The 19,086-nt window shown below is 40.5% G+C and overlaps 1 protein-coding gene across 6 annotated transcripts in view; it reads right to left on the bottom strand.

The window, feature by feature from the left end:
* USP54 (ubiquitin specific peptidase 54) overlaps window positions 1–19,086 on the bottom strand; it is a 149,762-nt gene that overhangs the window by 30,689 nt on the left and 99,987 nt on the right. For 5 of the 6 annotated variants that reach the window (XM_061180646.1, XM_061180628.1, XM_061180661.1 and 2 more), the window contains 12 exons: window positions 13,678–13,812; window positions 12,004–12,117; window positions 11,782–11,864; window positions 11,252–11,357; window positions 10,993–11,139; window positions 9,129–9,278; window positions 6,885–7,053; window positions 5,374–5,544; window positions 2,808–2,939; window positions 2,258–2,638; window positions 1,771–2,002; window positions 706–839 (listed from right to left, as the gene is read on the bottom strand). In XM_061180646.1, coding sequence (XP_061036629.1) covers window positions 706–839; window positions 1,771–2,002; window positions 2,258–2,638; window positions 2,808–2,939; window positions 5,374–5,544; window positions 6,885–7,053; window positions 9,129–9,278; window positions 10,993–11,139; window positions 11,252–11,357; window positions 11,782–11,864; window positions 12,004–12,117; window positions 13,678–13,812 — 1,954 coding nt within the window. The remainder of the gene's footprint in view (window positions 1–705; window positions 840–1,770; window positions 2,003–2,257; window positions 2,639–2,807; window positions 2,940–5,373; window positions 5,545–6,884; window positions 7,054–9,128; window positions 9,279–10,992; window positions 11,140–11,251; window positions 11,358–11,781; window positions 11,865–12,003; window positions 12,118–13,677; window positions 13,813–19,086) is intronic. The other variant, XM_061180652.1, reaches the window with a different exon arrangement.

The following is a 19,086-nucleotide window of genomic DNA, read 5'->3' as shown; positions in this document are numbered from 1 at the left end:
AAAGGATATAAAACCTATGACTACCTCAAATGTCTATGCTTGGCGTCTCATACCTGAAATTCCAATATTCCTTTATCTTCAGGCTTTGACTTGTTAAAATGCTAGTTTCTCTTAGAGAAAGCATACTTTAAACTGTTCTCAGTCACATACATCTAGTGTAAAAGAGTTAGATCATTCCTTTCAAGCTTGTTTTGAGAAGGAGGGACACAGGCACATTCAAGAAGGAAAAACAAAGCAGGGATACTAGACAGGATATAGAGGCAGGGGGAAGGGTAGTTCTGACCTGCTTATTTCCCAGTTTTGCCCATAGCCTACATGTCCCCCTTGTTATCTCAATTCATAGTACTAAACAATAAAAAATCCATTCCCACAAGAATGCCTCTATACCAAGGAAAGCCCTAGGAGTTATTCTTCTGAGGAAAGCAGGTGCTACTGATACTGTTCACCATATTTCTGTTCCTTCTTGCTCCCTCCAGGGCTCTCTCCAAGGTGGAAAGGAGCAAGCAGGCAAGCTATGATAGAGAACAAACAAACAACAAAAAAAGATAAATCCAGAGATGGAGCAGATCAAATGTCTTCACATTTACATTCTGATGGAACAAAGTACAATTGTCCTCTAATTTCAAATGTGCTCAGATTAGGCTGTTTCCCAAATAGAATTGGCAGTAAAATCCAGTTCTCCAAATCCAATGTCCTTGCGCTTACCTGAGAGGGGCTGATTCTTTGTCCAGCCACTCCTGGATACTGTGGAGTCTGCCTCCAGGATGCTACTACTGTGAGACTTTGGGATGTGACGCCAGGAAGGGGCCAACCCAGCTGATCTCTTAGCACTTGTATCCCTTCAAAACAGAAACCAGAGTCTAGTGAAAGCATCAGAAAGCTGATAACTAGCAACATTCCTAGGACTAAATTCCCTCCAAAAACAACAACAAAAACCCCAAACATCGAACTAATATAATTAAAATACCTGCAAAACTACTTCTGAAAAATTGAAATACCCACTCGTTCCCCCATCTTATCTCACCTCATTCACATTTTGTGCATCTAGCAGTGTCTGGCACAAAACTTATTTAATGAATTAATAAACAAATGCTCTCATATGGATTGCCTTCCTCTTTCTTATACTTTTGTAGCATCTTCTCATGTGTAAAACTAAACAGGGTCTGAGGTCAGGGAAGAGCAGTGGGAAAGTATGAGGATATGGTTATCACTCTTGCAGAAGATATCACTCCTTTCAAAGCTATACTGTTAGGAAACTTGTCTCTGAGGCAACTCAGTAAAAACAATATATGGAGATCTGAAATTTATCAAGCAAATGGGCCCTATGGACAGGGTGCAATGACCACTATTAAACAGTCATCATTATCTTATGGAATTATGAATATCACTGGCTTCATAAGACACAGAATCCCCAGTGATCTTAAAAAAAAAAAAGTCTAATATAAAAGGCAAGAATAAATAACAATTGGGTTTTCTCTCTGATCGTAGAGCTATGTAAGTTTTGGTTCACTAACTCATTCTTTCAATAAAAGTTATTTACTAAACAATTATTTTATATATAGTACTTTAAAAGTTGCCTCTCCTTTCTCAAATGCCTTTGCTCCTTCTCCCAGCAGAGGGTACTGTTGCCATAGAAAGTTGATCGAGCACATTCTGCTTGCCCACAAGACGGTAATAAAGTCCATCTCTTCACTTGTCTGAGTTAAAAAGCCTCTTGGTGGCTCACATTTCTGCAAGGGACAATGCAGCTATTCAAAGGCCAAACAATACCTGCAGACATTCGCGCTCTCAGGCAGGGCTGCATCCAGGCTGACAGGGCTGCTGCTGTTCCTCTCACTGCTCTCATAGCCAGATTCCATTCGCTGGATTAGGCGCGGGTGCTGCTCTAAAAGGTGACAGGCTGGCCGTACTGGGCCCCAGATCTTGTACTGGGGTCTTGGTCCGCCAGTCTTAATGTCGTAAGCAGGTGGCTTGCTTAATTCATCTGGTGTAAATTCTTTAGCTATCCCAATCAAAGGACAAGTATGGAAAAGGAGGTAGATTTAGCATCTGCCTCAAATCAAGATATAACTAACACTTCCCTCTAGCTACTCATTCACTGAACTCATATCCCCAAAAGGCGACCCATGAGGGTAAAATTTTTACCCTTCAAGGTAAAAATGCACCTTGCCAAGTCTACCAGAAAACCCAGGTTTTTTAAAAAATACAAAAATCAACTTTATTCAAAAGCTCAATTCTTCCCTAATTATCTCCTTACCTGAATCCTCAGAAAAGGGGCTAAGCTGCGTATAGCCACAGTGCTTCCTTTTGTCCTTACTAAAGATACTGTCAATATTGAGAGACTCCCGTTTGGGTCTCCATGTTGGACGATACTTGCTAGAAGAACTGGATTTTGACTCACTGCTGGTACTCTCTACTTCCCAGTCACGAGAGTGTAAAGGCAGGTTCCGAGGAGGTTTTTTGTCAGTCTGGTCTCCTCCCCTCCCCCCACAGGGAGATCCTAGGTTGGTCTGAGAAACCAGGGATGGTCTGTTATGGATAATATTGCTGACTGTCTCTTTAAAATCCCTTAGCCTGTTGGTGCTGCTGGATGATTTGGAGGCATTCCTAGGAGCCTGCTTCTCTTTCAGTGTTTCTCCTAAAAACACAAAGGATGCAACAACTGTAAATGTTTAAAGTCATCACGGGCACCCAGACCCCAGAGTCGAAAAAGAAAGAAAGGCCTTTGAGCAGACAGGCGAAGCCACAGTTGGAGTGTGAGTGTGACAGAGTGAATAAAGAAAGAGAAACTATGCAGGGGGGCTTGCCTTCACTGTGGTACCCTGAGGCCTGAAACTCATCGCCTTTCCTCCTGACTCGGCCAGAGCTCCTCTTGCGCTCTATCAGTGACCCTTTCTTGGATGGGAGTTTCTGATTACATTCACTATCAGTCAGGTGTCCTGAAAAAAACAAGGAAATGGGGGTAAGCTGGTATCTGAGACTGACCTCCATCCTTTAGAGAACCTACTCTCCCTTTGGGATTCATGGCAGTACCACACACTTAGTGGATCGGAAGCTGTAGAGGCCAAGACTATGTGATTTAAGTGTAGCAGGAATCTCTCAATAGATAAAGGCAGAAAAGCTCAAGTATTTAGCGGGAACTTCCAAATTTACAATGTCTCCTGAGCAATTACCAATCTCGATCCCGCTCATAATCCTTCCCAGTGACCCAGAAGGACACATTACTTGGTAGTTTTTAAAAGGCAAAAGTTTTAAAGATTATATAAGAATATCATGGTAGCAACACATACCGAGTGAAGTTTAATTTTTATTACACCTGGTATTATCCTAGGTGCCCCAGCCTTTGCCCACAAGAGCTCTGATTGTATATGGCTTTAAGACCCAGTTCTAAACATTCCTTAAATGTGAATCATTCCAAAGGACATCTGAACTTTGAATAATTCTCATTCCCAGCCATAACCCATGCTTTACCAAACTTGACTTCGCCCAGAGATTACACTTCATAGTTCCTCAATACTAATCACTGGGAAACCCAGGAGATCTGGGCTCTTTTATGTAACTTGCCATACTTCACGCCCACAGTATGTGAATGTATAAGTATGATCTGACAACAGCAAAGGTCAGATTCTAAAGGATATAATCATCTAAGCTGCTGGAAGCCAAAGGTGAATTAAGCAACTGAATTAAATTGGAATATAGGCTTAGAGGAAATCCCCTAGGGTTCTCAAATATCTGAGAGCTAGCAGAAATTTGCTTTCATATGTTAGTTATGAAAATCCTTGTACATATTCAGGTATGATATGCAATGATATGGCTACATATTTTCAATTACCCACGCAATCTCTTATTGCTTTTATCTAATCATTTGCTATCTCTGGGCCCATAAGAAAGACCTATCAGTTGGAACAACTAAATCCGCAAATGTAAAAACCAATGGGGATGCTCCCCCACCCCCAGCCATTCACAAACCCTTCAAATAAACCTGACTCTCTTTATTTATCCTGTGACTTGGTTTCTCCCTGGTTCACATTTTCAGAAATACAATCTAAAAAAATCACACTTTGCAGTAGTCATCTATGCAATAGTCATCAAAAGAAATCCAACATGAATCCAACCAAACCACTAGATCCAACTACCAATTTATAAAAAATATAGAAGACAGAGAAACACGCTACAGTTTACCATACAGACACAATCAGCAAAATTTAAAATGTGGGAAAACTACAGCACAAACTACCTAGTTCTTCAACAATAAATAGAAAGGAAGAAACAGAGGCAAAACCTACAGATTAAAGGAAATGTAAAAGACTTATTAACCCATCACAATGTGTAGACCTCATTTGGATTCTGAGTCAAAAACAAACCAACCATTAAAAAATATGACATTTATGAGATAATAGGATATTTGAACACTCATTGGTTATTTAGTGGTTTTAAGAAGTTATTAATTTAAAAAATGATTCTTTTAGAGATACATACTAAAATATTTATGGAAAAGGTGATATGATGTCTGGGATTTCCTTCAAAATAATCCATGAGTAGGGGAAGTGGGCAGAGGTACAGATAAAACTAGATTGACCATGAGTTATAATTATTGAAACTAGGTGATGGGTACATGAAGGAGCTGTATACTATTCTGTATGCTTTTGAATATGTTTGAAATTCTCTCTCTTTTTTTTTAAAGGGCATGCACAGGATGTAAACCACCAATCTGAAGCCATGGGATCACTAATTCCCAAGTCTCTAAGAGTATGGGCACTGTTCTATGCCTTAGGTGATGAACTTTTCATCTCAGCAGTCAGTCACTTACTGTTCTTCCTTTTGTGCCCTGTAATGATTTCTTCCACTGACACAGGCACAATCTTCTGTAGATTAATAGAACAATTCAAGAATGTTCTCTGCATGGAACTCACAATAACAAACAGGCTAGCTTTCCATCCTTTAATTTCTCTGTCCTTCAGGAAGCCCAGCAAGGTCACGAGCAGGTTTCCCCATCCATAAATATGCCCCTTCTCTCAAAGCCCTTCAGGGCTTTCAAACAAAGCCTGGCATGAGAAGGAAATGAGGTGCAAGACCACAAGGGTTAATGGGGCACTATGAGAATGACAGGGATCCAGAAAAAAGCCTTCAGAAAAAGATTTCAGAATAAACAATCACATTACAAGGGTCCTTACTGATAGGCTGCTGGTGACGGGAACATCATCATTCATTCAGAATTGAGTTGCTTTCTTCCATCCCTCTCAACTACCCAAGTTCTGTGCATTTCCCCCTTTGCATGACAAACATTTCTGACTTGCCCCAGTTTCTTTTTCTTGGGAGACCCTCTATGCAGAACTGAATCAGGCAAGCAGGGTCCACTGTATAAGTCCCTACCTGTGTCCCGACTGCTCTGAGACGTGGAATCGTTCTCCACATTATAGATGACTGTTCCCTGAGAATCAGAAGAGAAGTGACTGACCACAGACTCATGGTGGGAGCGGTTGTAGGGATAGCTCTCCGCTGAAGAATCTGTTCGAGTATCACTTGAGATGGAGGGCTCCCTCCCTGAGGGAAGGAGGAGACATGCAAAGGTGAGGAGAGAGAGGACAGTGACAGAGAGGGGGCGAAGAGCTGGACGGCAACAAAGGTTCACGAGGTAAGAACTTCCTAAATGGAAGGGTGAGAAGGATATAGCAGAGCCGTTCTTCCCAACACCCAACTTCAGATAACCCAGGCACACAATTCCTTCCACTCCTGCCCCTACCTTGCTGAAGCCCTCCCTTTGCCTGCCATTGTGAAAAACTGTGGGGCTTTTAGAAAACCTACAGGGGGAAAAGTAGAAGAAAGGAAAAAGTTGTGAAAAGTAAGATCTACTTAGATGGCAAGTCCCACGCCAACCTGGCACACATAACCAGTTGTTTCCCTATCCCAGAATTTTTCTCCTATACTGCCAGAAAAGTCACTTTTAAAAATTTAAAAGCATTTTTAATATCTATGAGACATTATGGGGCAGTTATTTATACTTTGGTGTGAATTAGTTCAATTAGACTACTTTCCTCTGAACACCTAGCTGAGATAAGCACAACACAGTGTAAATGGGTGTTTGACTGAAGGGAGAAGAAGCAGAGCAGGTCTGGGTGGGGCACAAGGGTGGGAAGAACATACCAAACAGGAGGGAGGTACAAAAGGGAGGGGAAAAGATTCCAAAGACAAGTATCTTCTCTTTCAAAATTATACTCAGGGCCAGCCAGCCTTAGATCCAGAAGAGGAAAAGAACATTACTTTTTCCTCCTTTTAGGAATCAAGCCAAAACCATTAGGGTTGTATTTCTATTATAGGATGAGTTTCTGAGGGATAGCCTGAGACTTTAGTAATAAAGCTGCAACTGTTTCTACAGGAAAACATGATTTAAGTTCCAAATAACTGAATTAGAAGTGAACAGCTGATTCATAAGCTAAGGAATATTGCTACTACACTTGGCATTTTAAAACAAAAATCTCTCATCCCAAACAAAATGACGAGCTTTGTAGTAACTCATATCATTTTCTTGGTCTTAACAACTCAAGTCACTGTTAAATTGCTAGTAAGAATGAGTCATCTTAGCAACATTAGAAGGTTAAATAGTGAGGTTTCCCTCACAAACTTAATACCTCAGTCTAAATGAACATAATTTCCTTCTCATTTTTGAATCGGGGCCAGGTGATCTAGACAATACATTCTTAAACACTGAAGGAAACAAAGCCTGGCACAACTTGGGCTTCAGCATGAGTTGGCACTTCTTTCTTATCTCTGATGAATCCTCTTTCTCCAAGCTAGGTTAAGTGCTAGGCTCATGACTGTGAGACCCTGCTGTCCAGTCATCACATTGGAGTGGGGAGGGAGAAGTAAAGAGCTAGGCTGCTCACCTGAATCTTCACTATCGTAGCACGTCCTGCTGTACGACTGGAACGCAACTTGCGGGGGCAGGTCCTGGGTGGACACTGGGGTACCCTGGGGGTCTGCATAAAGTAGCAGCAAAGGCTGATAATGCCCCTTGATGCATTTGGTCACCACATCCTTCCATTTGGGCCCAATCTGAACCAGAAACAATCAGAAAAAGCATGACAATTATACTTCATATCCATAATTCAACACATATCTTTCTACTCTATCTTTCTGAAGAAAATAAAAGGGATGAAAAGACAAGAACTGGGTAAAGAAACAACAAAAGAGATCTTGGACCTAAACTTAATGAAATTTTTTTTTTTTTTTTAAATTTTTGGCTGCGCCACGCGGCATATAGGATCTTAGTTCCCCGACCAGGGATCAAACCCATGCCCCCTGCAGTGGCAGTGCGGAGTCTTAACCACTGGACCTCCAGGGAAGTCCCAATGAATTTTTTGTTAAGTCTTTTTTAATGAAATCCTTTTAGAAAGCACTAAAACCCTATAAGAGATAGGATGATGAATAAAATTACTTTTATTCCTGTGAAACATCAATTCAGTTATGAAATATGAATAAAAGTTCTCAAAGCTGAATATGCTATGTGAGGGGACTTCAGTTGACTTCTGTTGTTTTCTTGTTGTTGTTCTTTTGACATTTGTAGCTTTGTTTGATTTTTGGTTTCTTTTTACTTTTCTTTCTATATTGTTTGTTACTTTTCTTTTGTTTTTTTTTTCTTATTTATTCTAAATCACTTCTTTGCTTGGTAGTGCAGAAATTTCTTACTGTTGCTGTATTTTTTAGTGACATTACGTCTCAGAGTTCACACACAGGCAGGACATAAAATGTCAAACTGCTTAGAATACACAGCTGAACCTCTCAGCCTTAGCTTTATGCTGGATTCAGCGCTGCCATGGCAGTGGAAAAAAGTGACAGAATAGCCATGGAAACAACAATCCAATCAAATCCCCAAACTCACTCTCTCTTAAGTTTGATCCAGTCACATTCTTAGATGGTGTGTTCTTGGAGTCAGACCACTGGCACAGTGTTTATTTCATAATAGACGTTCAGTAAATTTATAACTGAGTTACCATTTTAACTGAAACATTTATATGCTTTTTACATACAAATCTGATTTAATATTTTATAAGGCAGGCATTATTTTTCAAATGAAAAACCTAAAGTTCAAAGAATTTACATAAGTTGCCCAAGATTACAACAGTAAAAAAGAGATGGGCTTCCCTGGTGGCGCAGTGGTTGAGAATCTGCCTGCCAATCCAGGGCACACAGGTTCGAGCCCTGGTCTGGGAAGATCCCACATGCCGCGGAGCGACTGGGCCCGTGAGCCACAATTACTGAGCCTGCGCGTCTGGAGCCCGTGCTCCGCAACAAGAGAGGCCGCGATAATGAGAGACCCGCGCACCGCGATGAAGAGTGGCCCCCGCTTGCCGCAACTAGAGAAAGCCCTCGCACAGAAACGAAGACCCAACACAGCCATAAATAAATAAATAAATTTATTTAAAAAAAAAAAAAAAGAAGAGATGAAGAAGAGAATCAGGGAATTTAACAAAGACTTTACTATTTGTAGAGGACACTACGTAAGGCCCATGGGTTGGTGTACATTATAGTCAGCAGTCTCCTACCTGCTAACCTTATCACAAGAGGCTTCCTAACTCACACAGATCACCTAAACTACTTCAGCCACACACTCTGTGGTTTAGATAGTACCAAATTTCCAGCTTTAAATATCATTATAGCCTTATTTTCTCTACACTATCCCCAAAATACGTTAATCCGTGATAGAGTACTTCAGGGAGATAATAATCAGAGAATAATTTATAGCAGCCCTGGGACAAAGTATTACCCACTGTTAATTACAAGATTTGGAATTCTGAACTCTGTGCTAAGCTTATAACCTAATTTGAGGCATTAGATTGTTCTCGCTCAAATCAACAAATTAACATATTTTTTAAAAAGCCCTTTCAACTATAAATTCAGAACGGTTCTGAATGCTGGTGAGGTGATTCAGAGAAAATAACAGAAGATAAATTGATCCTGTCCTCAAGGAACTTGGTCTGTTGGGAAAGACAAGACTGACACTCTCATAAATTCAATAGATAGGCAGACAGACATTAAAATTATGAAAATGAAACACTGAAGACAAGTAACTGTCCATAGTTTTTTGTTCCATTCACCAAACACGTCAAGAAGGACTTGAATATTCCTACCTCCTTGACGTGAGCATCATCAAAATACATCCATTTGCGGATCTTTGTTTGGAAAAAGAATGTAGAATAATGTTTGCCGTAGTAACAGATCATTCCTACTAAGTACAGTTCAGACTGCTTGGCCCGGTCATCTGTCACTCTGAAAAACAGCTGTGGGGAAAGAGGAGAAAGGAAAGAACCGTCACATACTCAGCCCTCTCACATCATCTCTCAGCAGACTCCATCATTTCTTCATTAAGGTACTGACTTGCTTCTCCTTTTGCTAATCCATATTAATCAGAAATGAACATAAAAAGGCAAAATTTTAGCGAAATGTCAGAGACATAGTGGCCAAACTGGTAACGTGGTGATGTTTCTTCATAACTTTTATTTTATTTATTTATTCATTCATTCATTCATGCATTCATGCATTCATTCATTCATTCTAATTGCGGCGAGCAGGGGCTACTCTTCGTTGCAGTGCGTGGGTTTCTCATTGCGGTGGCTTCTCTTTTTGTGGAGCACGAGTTCTAGGCGCATGGGCTTCAGTACTTGTGGCACGTGGGCTCAGTAGTTGTGGCTCACGGGCTCCAGAGCGCAGGCTCAGTAGTTGTGGCACACAGGCTTAGTTGCTCCACAGCATGTGGGATTTTCCTGGACCAGGGCTCGAACCCGTGTCCCCTGCATTGGCAGGCGGATTCTTAACCACTGTGCCACCAGGGAAGTCCTCTTCATACCGTTTAATAATATTTTCTTGCTGGGGCCCATTCTAAGATGAGCCAGGAATGTTAAAAAAATAAAATAAAACAAAAACAAAACATTCTCAAGTTTCAAAGGTTATTTATCAGCTGGTGCCACAAATATAAATTTCCTGTTGAGACACTAAGTAGAAGGTAAGAAAGCACTTAGGGGGAGCAATCCCACCATACCGGTTACCAACATTTCAATTCCTAGATATCTAGCACTGTCCTAGGTGTTAAGAGACATACAAAATATTTGAAGGCAAGGACTCTTGCCTTGAGGAATCTGGTTGAAAAAGCAATCATAAAAATAAAGCTAGAACAGAACAGAATATGTAGGCTATAGAAATTTAGAAAAATGACATTTTATTGTGCATAGCCTACTATGTCAGAGACTCCTTGGCAAGGAGACCTAAAGTAAGATCCCAGATGGTTCACTTATTCTCAACCATGGCTTAATGACATTAAAAAACAACAAGGGATCTCCTTAGTCACAGGACCATCCCAGAGGGAAACCAGTAGAAAGGAAACCACAGACTTTCTGGCTCTTCTCTTGAACTGAAGGAAAACCCTGGCTGTACCTATACTAGGGCATGCCGCTGATAAGGTAAACAGCCCACGTCTGAAGTCTGTTTCCACTAGAATTCTCTTCCAAGCCACTTCATTACCTTCTCAGCAGATGTTGGTTCCTACCATGAATTTAATATTCTAGGACTCATGTCATCAGCTTCTACCTCCTTCACCTCCCATAGCAGAACTACTCAGGACTGCTCACTTCTTTGACCTTACTACCTCCCATGGTTGAATACACTTCCCTATTCTACACTGGTATTAACTAATGATAAGTAGAGCATACGATAACTCTAGGAATTACTTGTTTTATCAGTAGCTAAGCTCTGCCCATCCTGTCTTTCAAGGCCAAGATCATCCCATATCTTCCAAAAAGCCTTTGCCACCTATGCAAAGGAGGTATGTGAGCATGTACATGCATGCACATGTATGTGTACAGATACACACAATATATTTTTTCAAAACTCTTTAATATTTGTCATTTAGGATATACCTTTGTGTTCAGAGTTCACTGCCCTTGAGCAATAGTAGGCTACAAGAACTCCAAGTGAGAGATAAAGGTAACTAACACTCACGTCACCCAGCTTAAGGCAGGTGCCCAGGCTGTGAATGACATCCTCTGCCAAGTCTGAGTGGTCCGAGTCCCATACCAGTCCAATTGTGATAATCTGTGGAGCGTTCATCAACACACGGCGAATCCGAATCCTCTCTCCACAGTTGCTCTGAAATACATATATAATGCTAGTGAGAAATGTTGCCTACTGACTCTGCCTCAATTCCACTAATCTCAGGGTTTCCCTCCCCACTCTGAACCCCACCCCTCACTTAACTCACCGGGCAGTTCCGCAGATCCCCCATGGTGCTGGCATTCTGCAGCAGCTCACCAAACATGCTTGGTGAGGGTTTTTCTCGTCTTTCCAGCATACAAATAGCCTGATTGCTTCGAGATGGGGAATTGAAGGGGGATGATGTTGGGAGCTGTACAGGGTTATAGCTAAATCATTCGTGCAAATTCCTAACTCACATGTTTGACTTTCTTCCTCTGCCCACTATGCCAAAGCCCCTCATCCTGACCAGCCTCAGTATCCCACAGAGTAAGTGTGCCTGCCTGTCCCCATATCCAAAGCTCATAGAATCCCCATTCCTCCTCCCACTCTGCTGGCCAGAACTTGAGACTAAGAAAAGGGGACAGATGGGAAAGGAAAGAAGGAGAACAAAGGTTATTTTTAAATTACTGTTCTGAGTTCCTACAATACAGCAAATACTCAGCAATAAGGATACAAGCTATTTGGGTGCCTTCAGTTAAAACCCAGTCAACTGAAGGACTGCCTAAGTATACAAACAGAGAACCCTATAAGACTCACCAAAGGGAAGTAGTGGAGATATAATGCACCATCTGGATGAAAGGCAGCGGATCAGAAGTGGCGCCGCAGCTAGTACATACACACTAAGCCCGGGGAGAAAAAAGCAAAACCAGCAGCCACAGTCATTAACTGTTTTGGCACCCATTTGACATCCTACATCCTAGGATAAAGTGTTCTTGAAGAAAAGGTCTAAGAAGTGATGGGAATAGAAATAAGGTTCACCTGCTCAAACAACGTCATTGCAAATTTCTGGTGGGAGATGCAGTGTTGGGCAGTGCATATGTCCTCTTTGGTTTCATCAGCAATATGGAAGTGAATCCTCATCAGGAGGTTTTCCTAATAGGGAAGGACAAAAAGCAGTATATCGACAATATTTAACAAACAAAAGCACAAATTTGCTGGCAGTTTACTCAGAGAAACAGCAATCCTCCTTGAAGGTAGGAATACCTCCGATTTTTTTTTTTAATTTTTAATTTGAAATAATTATAAATTCACAGAAAGTTTCAAAAAAATTATACAGGAGGTCCATGTGCCCTTCACCCAGTTTCCTCCACAGGTGACATGTTACATAACTATAGTACAATATCCAAACCAGCAAATGGACATCAATAAAATCCACAGAGTTTATTCAGATTTCACCAGTTTTACATACATTCATTTGTGTGTATGTGTAGCTCCATGCAATTTTATCACATGTATAGTCATGTAAACACTCCCACAATTAAGATATAAAACTCTTTCATCACCACAAAGCTCCCTTCTGCTATTCCTTTAAAACTTTACCCACTCAATTCCAACCCTAACCCTTAGCAACCACTAACATGTTGTCCCATCTCTATAATTTTATTATTTCAAGAATGTTAAACAAATGAGATCATACAGTACATAACCTATTGATACTGCGTTTTTCACTCATCGTAACTCCCTTTAGATCATTCAACTTGTTACATAAATCAACAGTTCATTCCTTTTTATTGCTGCACAGTATTCCCTGATATAGAAGTACCCCAGTTTGCTTCACCATCTACCCATTAAAAGCATCTGGGCTTTTTTACTTCAGGGCTATCACAAATAAAGCTTCTCTGAACATTCACGTACAGGTTTTTGTATGAACACACGTTTTCATCTCTCTGGGATTCACGTACAGGAATCTAACTGCTAAATCATATGGTAGTTCGCAAGTTTAGTTTTTTAAGAAACTGCCAAAGTGTCTTCCAGAGTGGCTATACCATTGTTCATTCCTACCAGCAATAAATCAGTGATCCAGTTTCTCAGGGGCACCCCTGATTTTGGCCTATATTTTACCCTATAATAGGATGTATATCACTCAGATTGTTTAATGGTTGCATAGAGTCTTTTGAAGGTTGATGAACAGAACCCAGAGTTGAGAAGAGTTAGGGTCCTCTACTAAAAGTCACTGGGAGCAAAGTAGCCATCTACATAGCACATCACACTTGTGCTAAGGACTCAGCTATTCTCTGTTTAATTATCTTTAGTATGCAGGAGTTCTCAAACTGTGCTCCCCAGACCAGCAGCATCAGTGTTAGCATCACCTAGGAACTTGTTAGAGATATTCTTGGGACCCACTCCAGACCTACTGAAACAGAAACTCAAGGGAGTTGGGCCCAGAAATTTATATTTTAATGGGCCTTGTCTCCTCTGAAGGTGAGAGTTACTGTTCTGTGCGATGGCAAGCACAAAACTACCCTAAGCCTGAAGAAAAAAGAATAAACCCACTAGGCAATTCATACTTTATTAGCAGAAACAACTTAGAGAAACTAGGGAAATTCCTAGTTATAACTGTAGAGACCAGGAGCACAGTAAAGTAGCCAGTCCCTGATGGAGACCATCCACAGTCTCACCCCATATCAAAGAGGGCCAGAGGCCAGCACTTACAAAGCACTCCGCAGCATCATCCATAATTCCCAGCTGGAAACGCTGTTCATCCTGAAAAGTCTTTGCCAGAGCACTGCGGAGAGTGTCAGATGGAAGCACTTTTTCAGTACTGCACTGAAACTGGTTAAAGATTCCCTGTAGAGAAGAGGTTAGACAAGGGGAAAAGCACAATGCTGTTACTGAGCTTCTATGCATCCCAGTCTGTCATGCTAGGATCTCCATGCTTACAGCTATGGAGCCAAATGTACTTTGAATGAGTTGATATGCTTGCAGTTAGTTATAAAAAAGTAAAAAAACAAGACTCATAATAAAGGGCATGATATGTGCTAATAAGGGTCCTTGCTCTTCCATCTGAGTGTGATACCATCAAGGACTCATTAGGAGAGACCGTTGTCATGAGTTAATGCAATGCAGTTACCTCATTTCCTCTGATATAGAAAGAGGTAGATGGTCTACAATAAATAAAGATAAATTATATGTCACTGAATTGGTAAATTATTCTCTGGGGGCTCATCGTATGAAACTTGGCTCCTTCTTTTAAATTGTTTAGCTACTATAAAATTACCCAAAAGTAAAAAGAATAATATAACAAATACCTATGTGTCTAACACTAAGAAATAAACATTCTATCATGTTTACTTCCAATCTACAGATAAAGCTAAAGTCCCCTTTAAGACCAGCCACTCACTATGAGTTTGTTGCACAATCTTCTGTTTATAATACTTTTACATATATTTGTATGTGTGTATATATGTGTGTGTGTGTGTATACAACCCTCAATAATACATAGTATGCTTGTGTGTGTCTTTTGTTTATGTAAAAAGTGTCACACTGAATTTTTTTTTTAAAAATTCAGCATTCTTTTTGAGGTTACCCGTATATTTCATCCTTTTCCCCTGCTGTATAGTATTATATCATGTTACTACGTCACATCTATTTATCCATTCGTATAGTATTATATCATGTTACTATATCACATCTATTTATCCATTTCTTTATTGACAGATATTTTAACAGTCTCCAATTTTTTGCTATTGTAAAGAGGCTATGCCAACTTAAACTTCTACCAGTGCATGAATATAAATAAATTTCCCCATATCCTTGTCAGCAATTAATACAGTCAGACTGGTTAATTTTAGTCCTTCTAACTACATTTAGTTTTTCTGGGTCTTCTGTGAGTACTACTTGCAGCAAATACCTTCTTCTAGTCTTCTGGTATCTTTCAAGCGCAGCAGTTTTTAATTTTGGTGTAACTAAATGTATCTATCTTCTCCATCTTTACCTATATCTGAAACAATGTTGAATGTAATATCCAGAGAATGGAAACAAAGAGTGGAAACAAGTGGCACCTGCTTTGAGGTGTCCTTCTCAAGCGGTATTGGACCCTCCGCACAGAGATTTTAGAATGTGCTCCTCGACATCACATGGCCCAGATCCACACTAAACCACCCAGATAAACAACTCACCCAACAATGAGTTACATGTCAACATGCCAAAGAAGGGCACTGGCTTGAAATCCTCATTAGTAATTTATTCATATAAAAAAATTCCAGGGTTACTTTCAGACTTACTAATGAGACCAGAAATGAGATCACTTTTATAAACCTACCTATGTGAGCTAAGAATAGCAGGTCCACCAACCTAGAATGGCTAATTATTGGTCCTCATTTTACTTGACGTTTTACTTGCAGTAGCTCAGTCACTCATTCCCTTCAGATTTTTACCCAAATATTACCTTCTCAATATAGTATTTCTTGATCATTTTATTTAAAATTGCAAGCTCCACCCACTCTTTCTAAACCTCCCACCCTTACTTGTTTTATTTTTCCCTTTGGCACTTTTACCAGCAGTCATACCATGTATATTACTTATTTATTGTCTAACTGTACTCTCTAGAATATGAAGACAGAAATTTTTGCCCTTTAATTCCTTGCTACACTCCCAGCATCTATAATAGTAATGGCATGTAGGCCATCAACAACTAGTTTTGAATGAATGATTTTATACGGTTAGATCTTATTAAGGGAAAATATTAACTCCCTTCTCTTTTTTTAAGCAGATAAAGAATCACCTAGAAAAGGTGAAAATTTTTCTTAAGGTAACACAACTGGTTCAAGCAAAAGGGGACTAAACCTTGTTCTGCTAATTTCAAGAGACCTCTGTTCTCTTACTAGCATCATTCCACCTCATACACACTGAACATCTATCCCTACAGCAACTTGAGAACAATTTACTGTGAACCCTGCTATTATTTCCCTACAAACAATTCCATATGATGTGGAGGAGGCAGCAACAGAAAAACATATTTAGTATTACTTAATAAGCATGGGGCTGGGGGGAAATCTATTATAATTACTTTATTTTGGAGTGACCTAGAAAGTTTTAACAAGTCTATTATAAGATCAGGTAAAGACAGAGCAAGACCTTCCATAATTTGTTGCTGGAAGTGGAAGAATGTCTATCAGTGACTCCTTAAACTAGACCAAAAGTAAAGGTCTGGGTCCACAGTTAAACACTCCCAGAGGGCAACTGGATATCTGCCAAGTGACCAATGGGATTTTGAAACTTGGGGAAATGTGAAGAAAAAAGGAAAAGGAAGGTAGGAAAAGAAGTAGTGGCTGCTTCTACGTATGGTGATCTGAACACTTAATGATATGCTGAAGGGAAGTCACCTCAGCTTTGCAAAACTTGGTAACCACTATCATATCCCAACCTGCCACTCTTCTCAACTGTTAATGGTAAGACATTAATGCTGACAAAGGCTCTACCTCTAGAGCAAGGGATGGATGAGGTTTGGTCCTTTGTTCAGAGTCTAAAACCGGTTCCAAGACAAACCAATGGAAAATTAGTTTCAGGATAGTTCTGTACAAACACAACAAATGCAAACTGCAGCCCCTTTAGTCTCTCTCAACTGGGTTTCCTCAAGAATTAATACTCTAAAGCATCAACAGTTCCTAATGAATTAACTTCTCTCCTATGCATAGTACTAGTTATGTTACCATCCTAGAGAGAATTAAGAAAACAGTCACTCAAAATACTTTGTGTTCTGTGGTTCAGATGACCCTGTTTGAGAAAGGACAGAGATCCACTGAGAGATGGCATAGAGTAATAGTTAAGAGTATGGACTCTGGAACCATAGTATTTGGGTTCAAAATCCCAGCCCTGTTACTTACCAGCTATATGACCTTGGACAAGTTACCTACTTCTCTACGCTTCAGTTTCCTCTACTAAAAGAGAATTAATAACAGTATTTACCTCCTAGGATTATTTAAGGATTAAATAAGTTATCTATCTTTCTACTTATATCTTAGACTAAAGTCTGACCGTATGAAAGTGCTATCTAAGTGTTAACTGTTATTATAATCATTCTATTTGGGATTCATTTTAGGTTACTGCCTGCCACTGACGTATGAAGAAGGGCCTTGAGAGTCAGAAAGGCTTCTACCTTGAGCTACCTCCCCAGTCTCTAAGGTCTAGGTACAAAGGAAGAAATTCTTCTCTATTCTGCTGCTTGTATTCAAGAGAGGCAGATTTCCCATGACCTAGATAACAAGGGTTTCAGCACAGAAAAAGAAAGACTTAAAGTCAGAGCTCTGACTGCGCCCATAGTGGATATGCAACAACAGATCTGGCTCTTGTGTTCAGTGGCATCATCTCCATGCTACTCTTTTTTTAACCTCTTAATTACAAACAGCTTTCTCCACACACACTGAGTATCCCAATGTATTCAGAATAGCCTCTGCCTGCATCTTCTTTATTTTCCTATTCAATATTTTAATTATTGTTACCGGTATTGCTCTGCCATTGTTAGGAAGAAGCAAGTGTATCAGGGATGAAGCAGCCTAAGCCTGCCCAGCATGCATCTGTGAGCCGCAGCTCTGGAAGAAGCTGTAGCACAAAGCCCCTCTGTTAGGGCAGCACACTAACCCCTGTGTGTCCCTCTCACATGAGCACAAGGCAGGAATGGGCCTCCTCCTGTTCCCTTTTTCACCCTCCTCCCACCTTTCCCAGAGGGAGATCCTGTTCACACCAAAGAAAGCCAAGAACATTTAGTTCAGCAATAAGAACAGGTGGTAGCACCAATAAGGAACAAAAACTGGTATTCTTCCAATTGCTGAGTTCTATGGCAGAGAGGGAGAAAGGGCAGGAAGAACCAAAACCCAGGAATCATTTTCCCCTGTGGGGTCCCTGATGGTTTCATTTCAATAAATAAAAAACCCACCTTTGAGGTTTCTCTCTGCTGTTCTTCACAGAGTGAAACCAAAGAGGTCTTCCTTTTCACTCTCAGGAAAAGGCAAATTACTTTTTGTTTGTTAACTATTTTCTTGGATGCAGTGCAAAAGCAACAAGACTAATGACTAAAAGCAGGTGCTTCCCCATCCATCTCTCTTGGATCAAGTAGCAAACAATTCTACCCACAGGAGCATATAATTATTTGGATTAGTAAAAACCACGTAAATAAGATAAAAGTGCCATAAAGACAGAAAGTCTTTGTGCTTTGTCATCTACAAATGCAGCTGTTGCTTAAGTTTTTCCTTTTTTTCCCCCTAAAACACAGACTTTGTCTTTTTTTTTTTATTATTTATTTTTTATTTTTGGCTGTGTTGGGTCTTTGCTGCTGCACGCAGGCTTTCTCTAGTTGCAGCGAGCAGGGGCTACTCTTTGTTGCGGGTGCGGGCTTCTCATTGTGGTGGCTTCTCTTGTTGCAGAGCACAGGCTCTAGGCGTGTGGGCTTCAGTAGTTGCAGCACACGGGCTCAGTAGTTGTGGCTCACGGGCTCTAGAGTGCAGGCTCAGTAGTTGTGGCACACAGGCTTAGCTGCTCCATGGCATGTGGGATCTTCCCCGACCAGGGCTCAAACCCGTGTCCCCTGCATTGGCAGGCAGATTCTTAACCACTGCGCCACCAGGGAAGCCCAAAACAGACTTTGTCTTTAAGCAGGGAACAGCTGTCTATTTCTCTCTCAGAATTTCCTAGCTTTGCATCAAAAAGAAGTCATGAGCAGAGAAGATATGGGTCAAGAAAAAGGGCTGTCACTAAATTTGATGCTTTATGGGCCCAAGGTCTTTGAAAAGTGCCCCAGCCAGCAGTTCAACTCATCCCTGAGAGGTGTCCAGCAACACCTTCTACAAAGGCGTGACGCATGTTATACACTACTACTAACTCAATTCTTAGAGTTTCTCTTCTTGATCTAAGCTTCCCAAATCTATCATTTTGGCTTTCATAACTATCCCTTTTTTTCCACACCTCCTGTAAATCATAGACCTAAATAAATCATAAACCTAGATGTGGCCAATCGAGCCTGTTTGTAAACACAACCCTTTGAAAGGAAAATAAAGGAGCTACTCCTTGAGAGTCACTGACTGCTGGAAAATAGAACTTTCACCCTAGATTTGTATGTTCAAAAGA

Source organism: Eubalaena glacialis, chromosome 1 (genome assembly GCF_028564815.1).
Source record: "Eubalaena glacialis isolate mEubGla1 chromosome 1, mEubGla1.1.hap2.+ XY, whole genome shotgun sequence".
NCBI classification, from domain to species: Eukaryota; Metazoa; Chordata; class Mammalia; order Artiodactyla; family Balaenidae; genus Eubalaena; species Eubalaena glacialis.
Note: the sequence above shows the minus strand (reverse complement) of the source record. Positions and strands in the feature narration are given on the sequence as shown.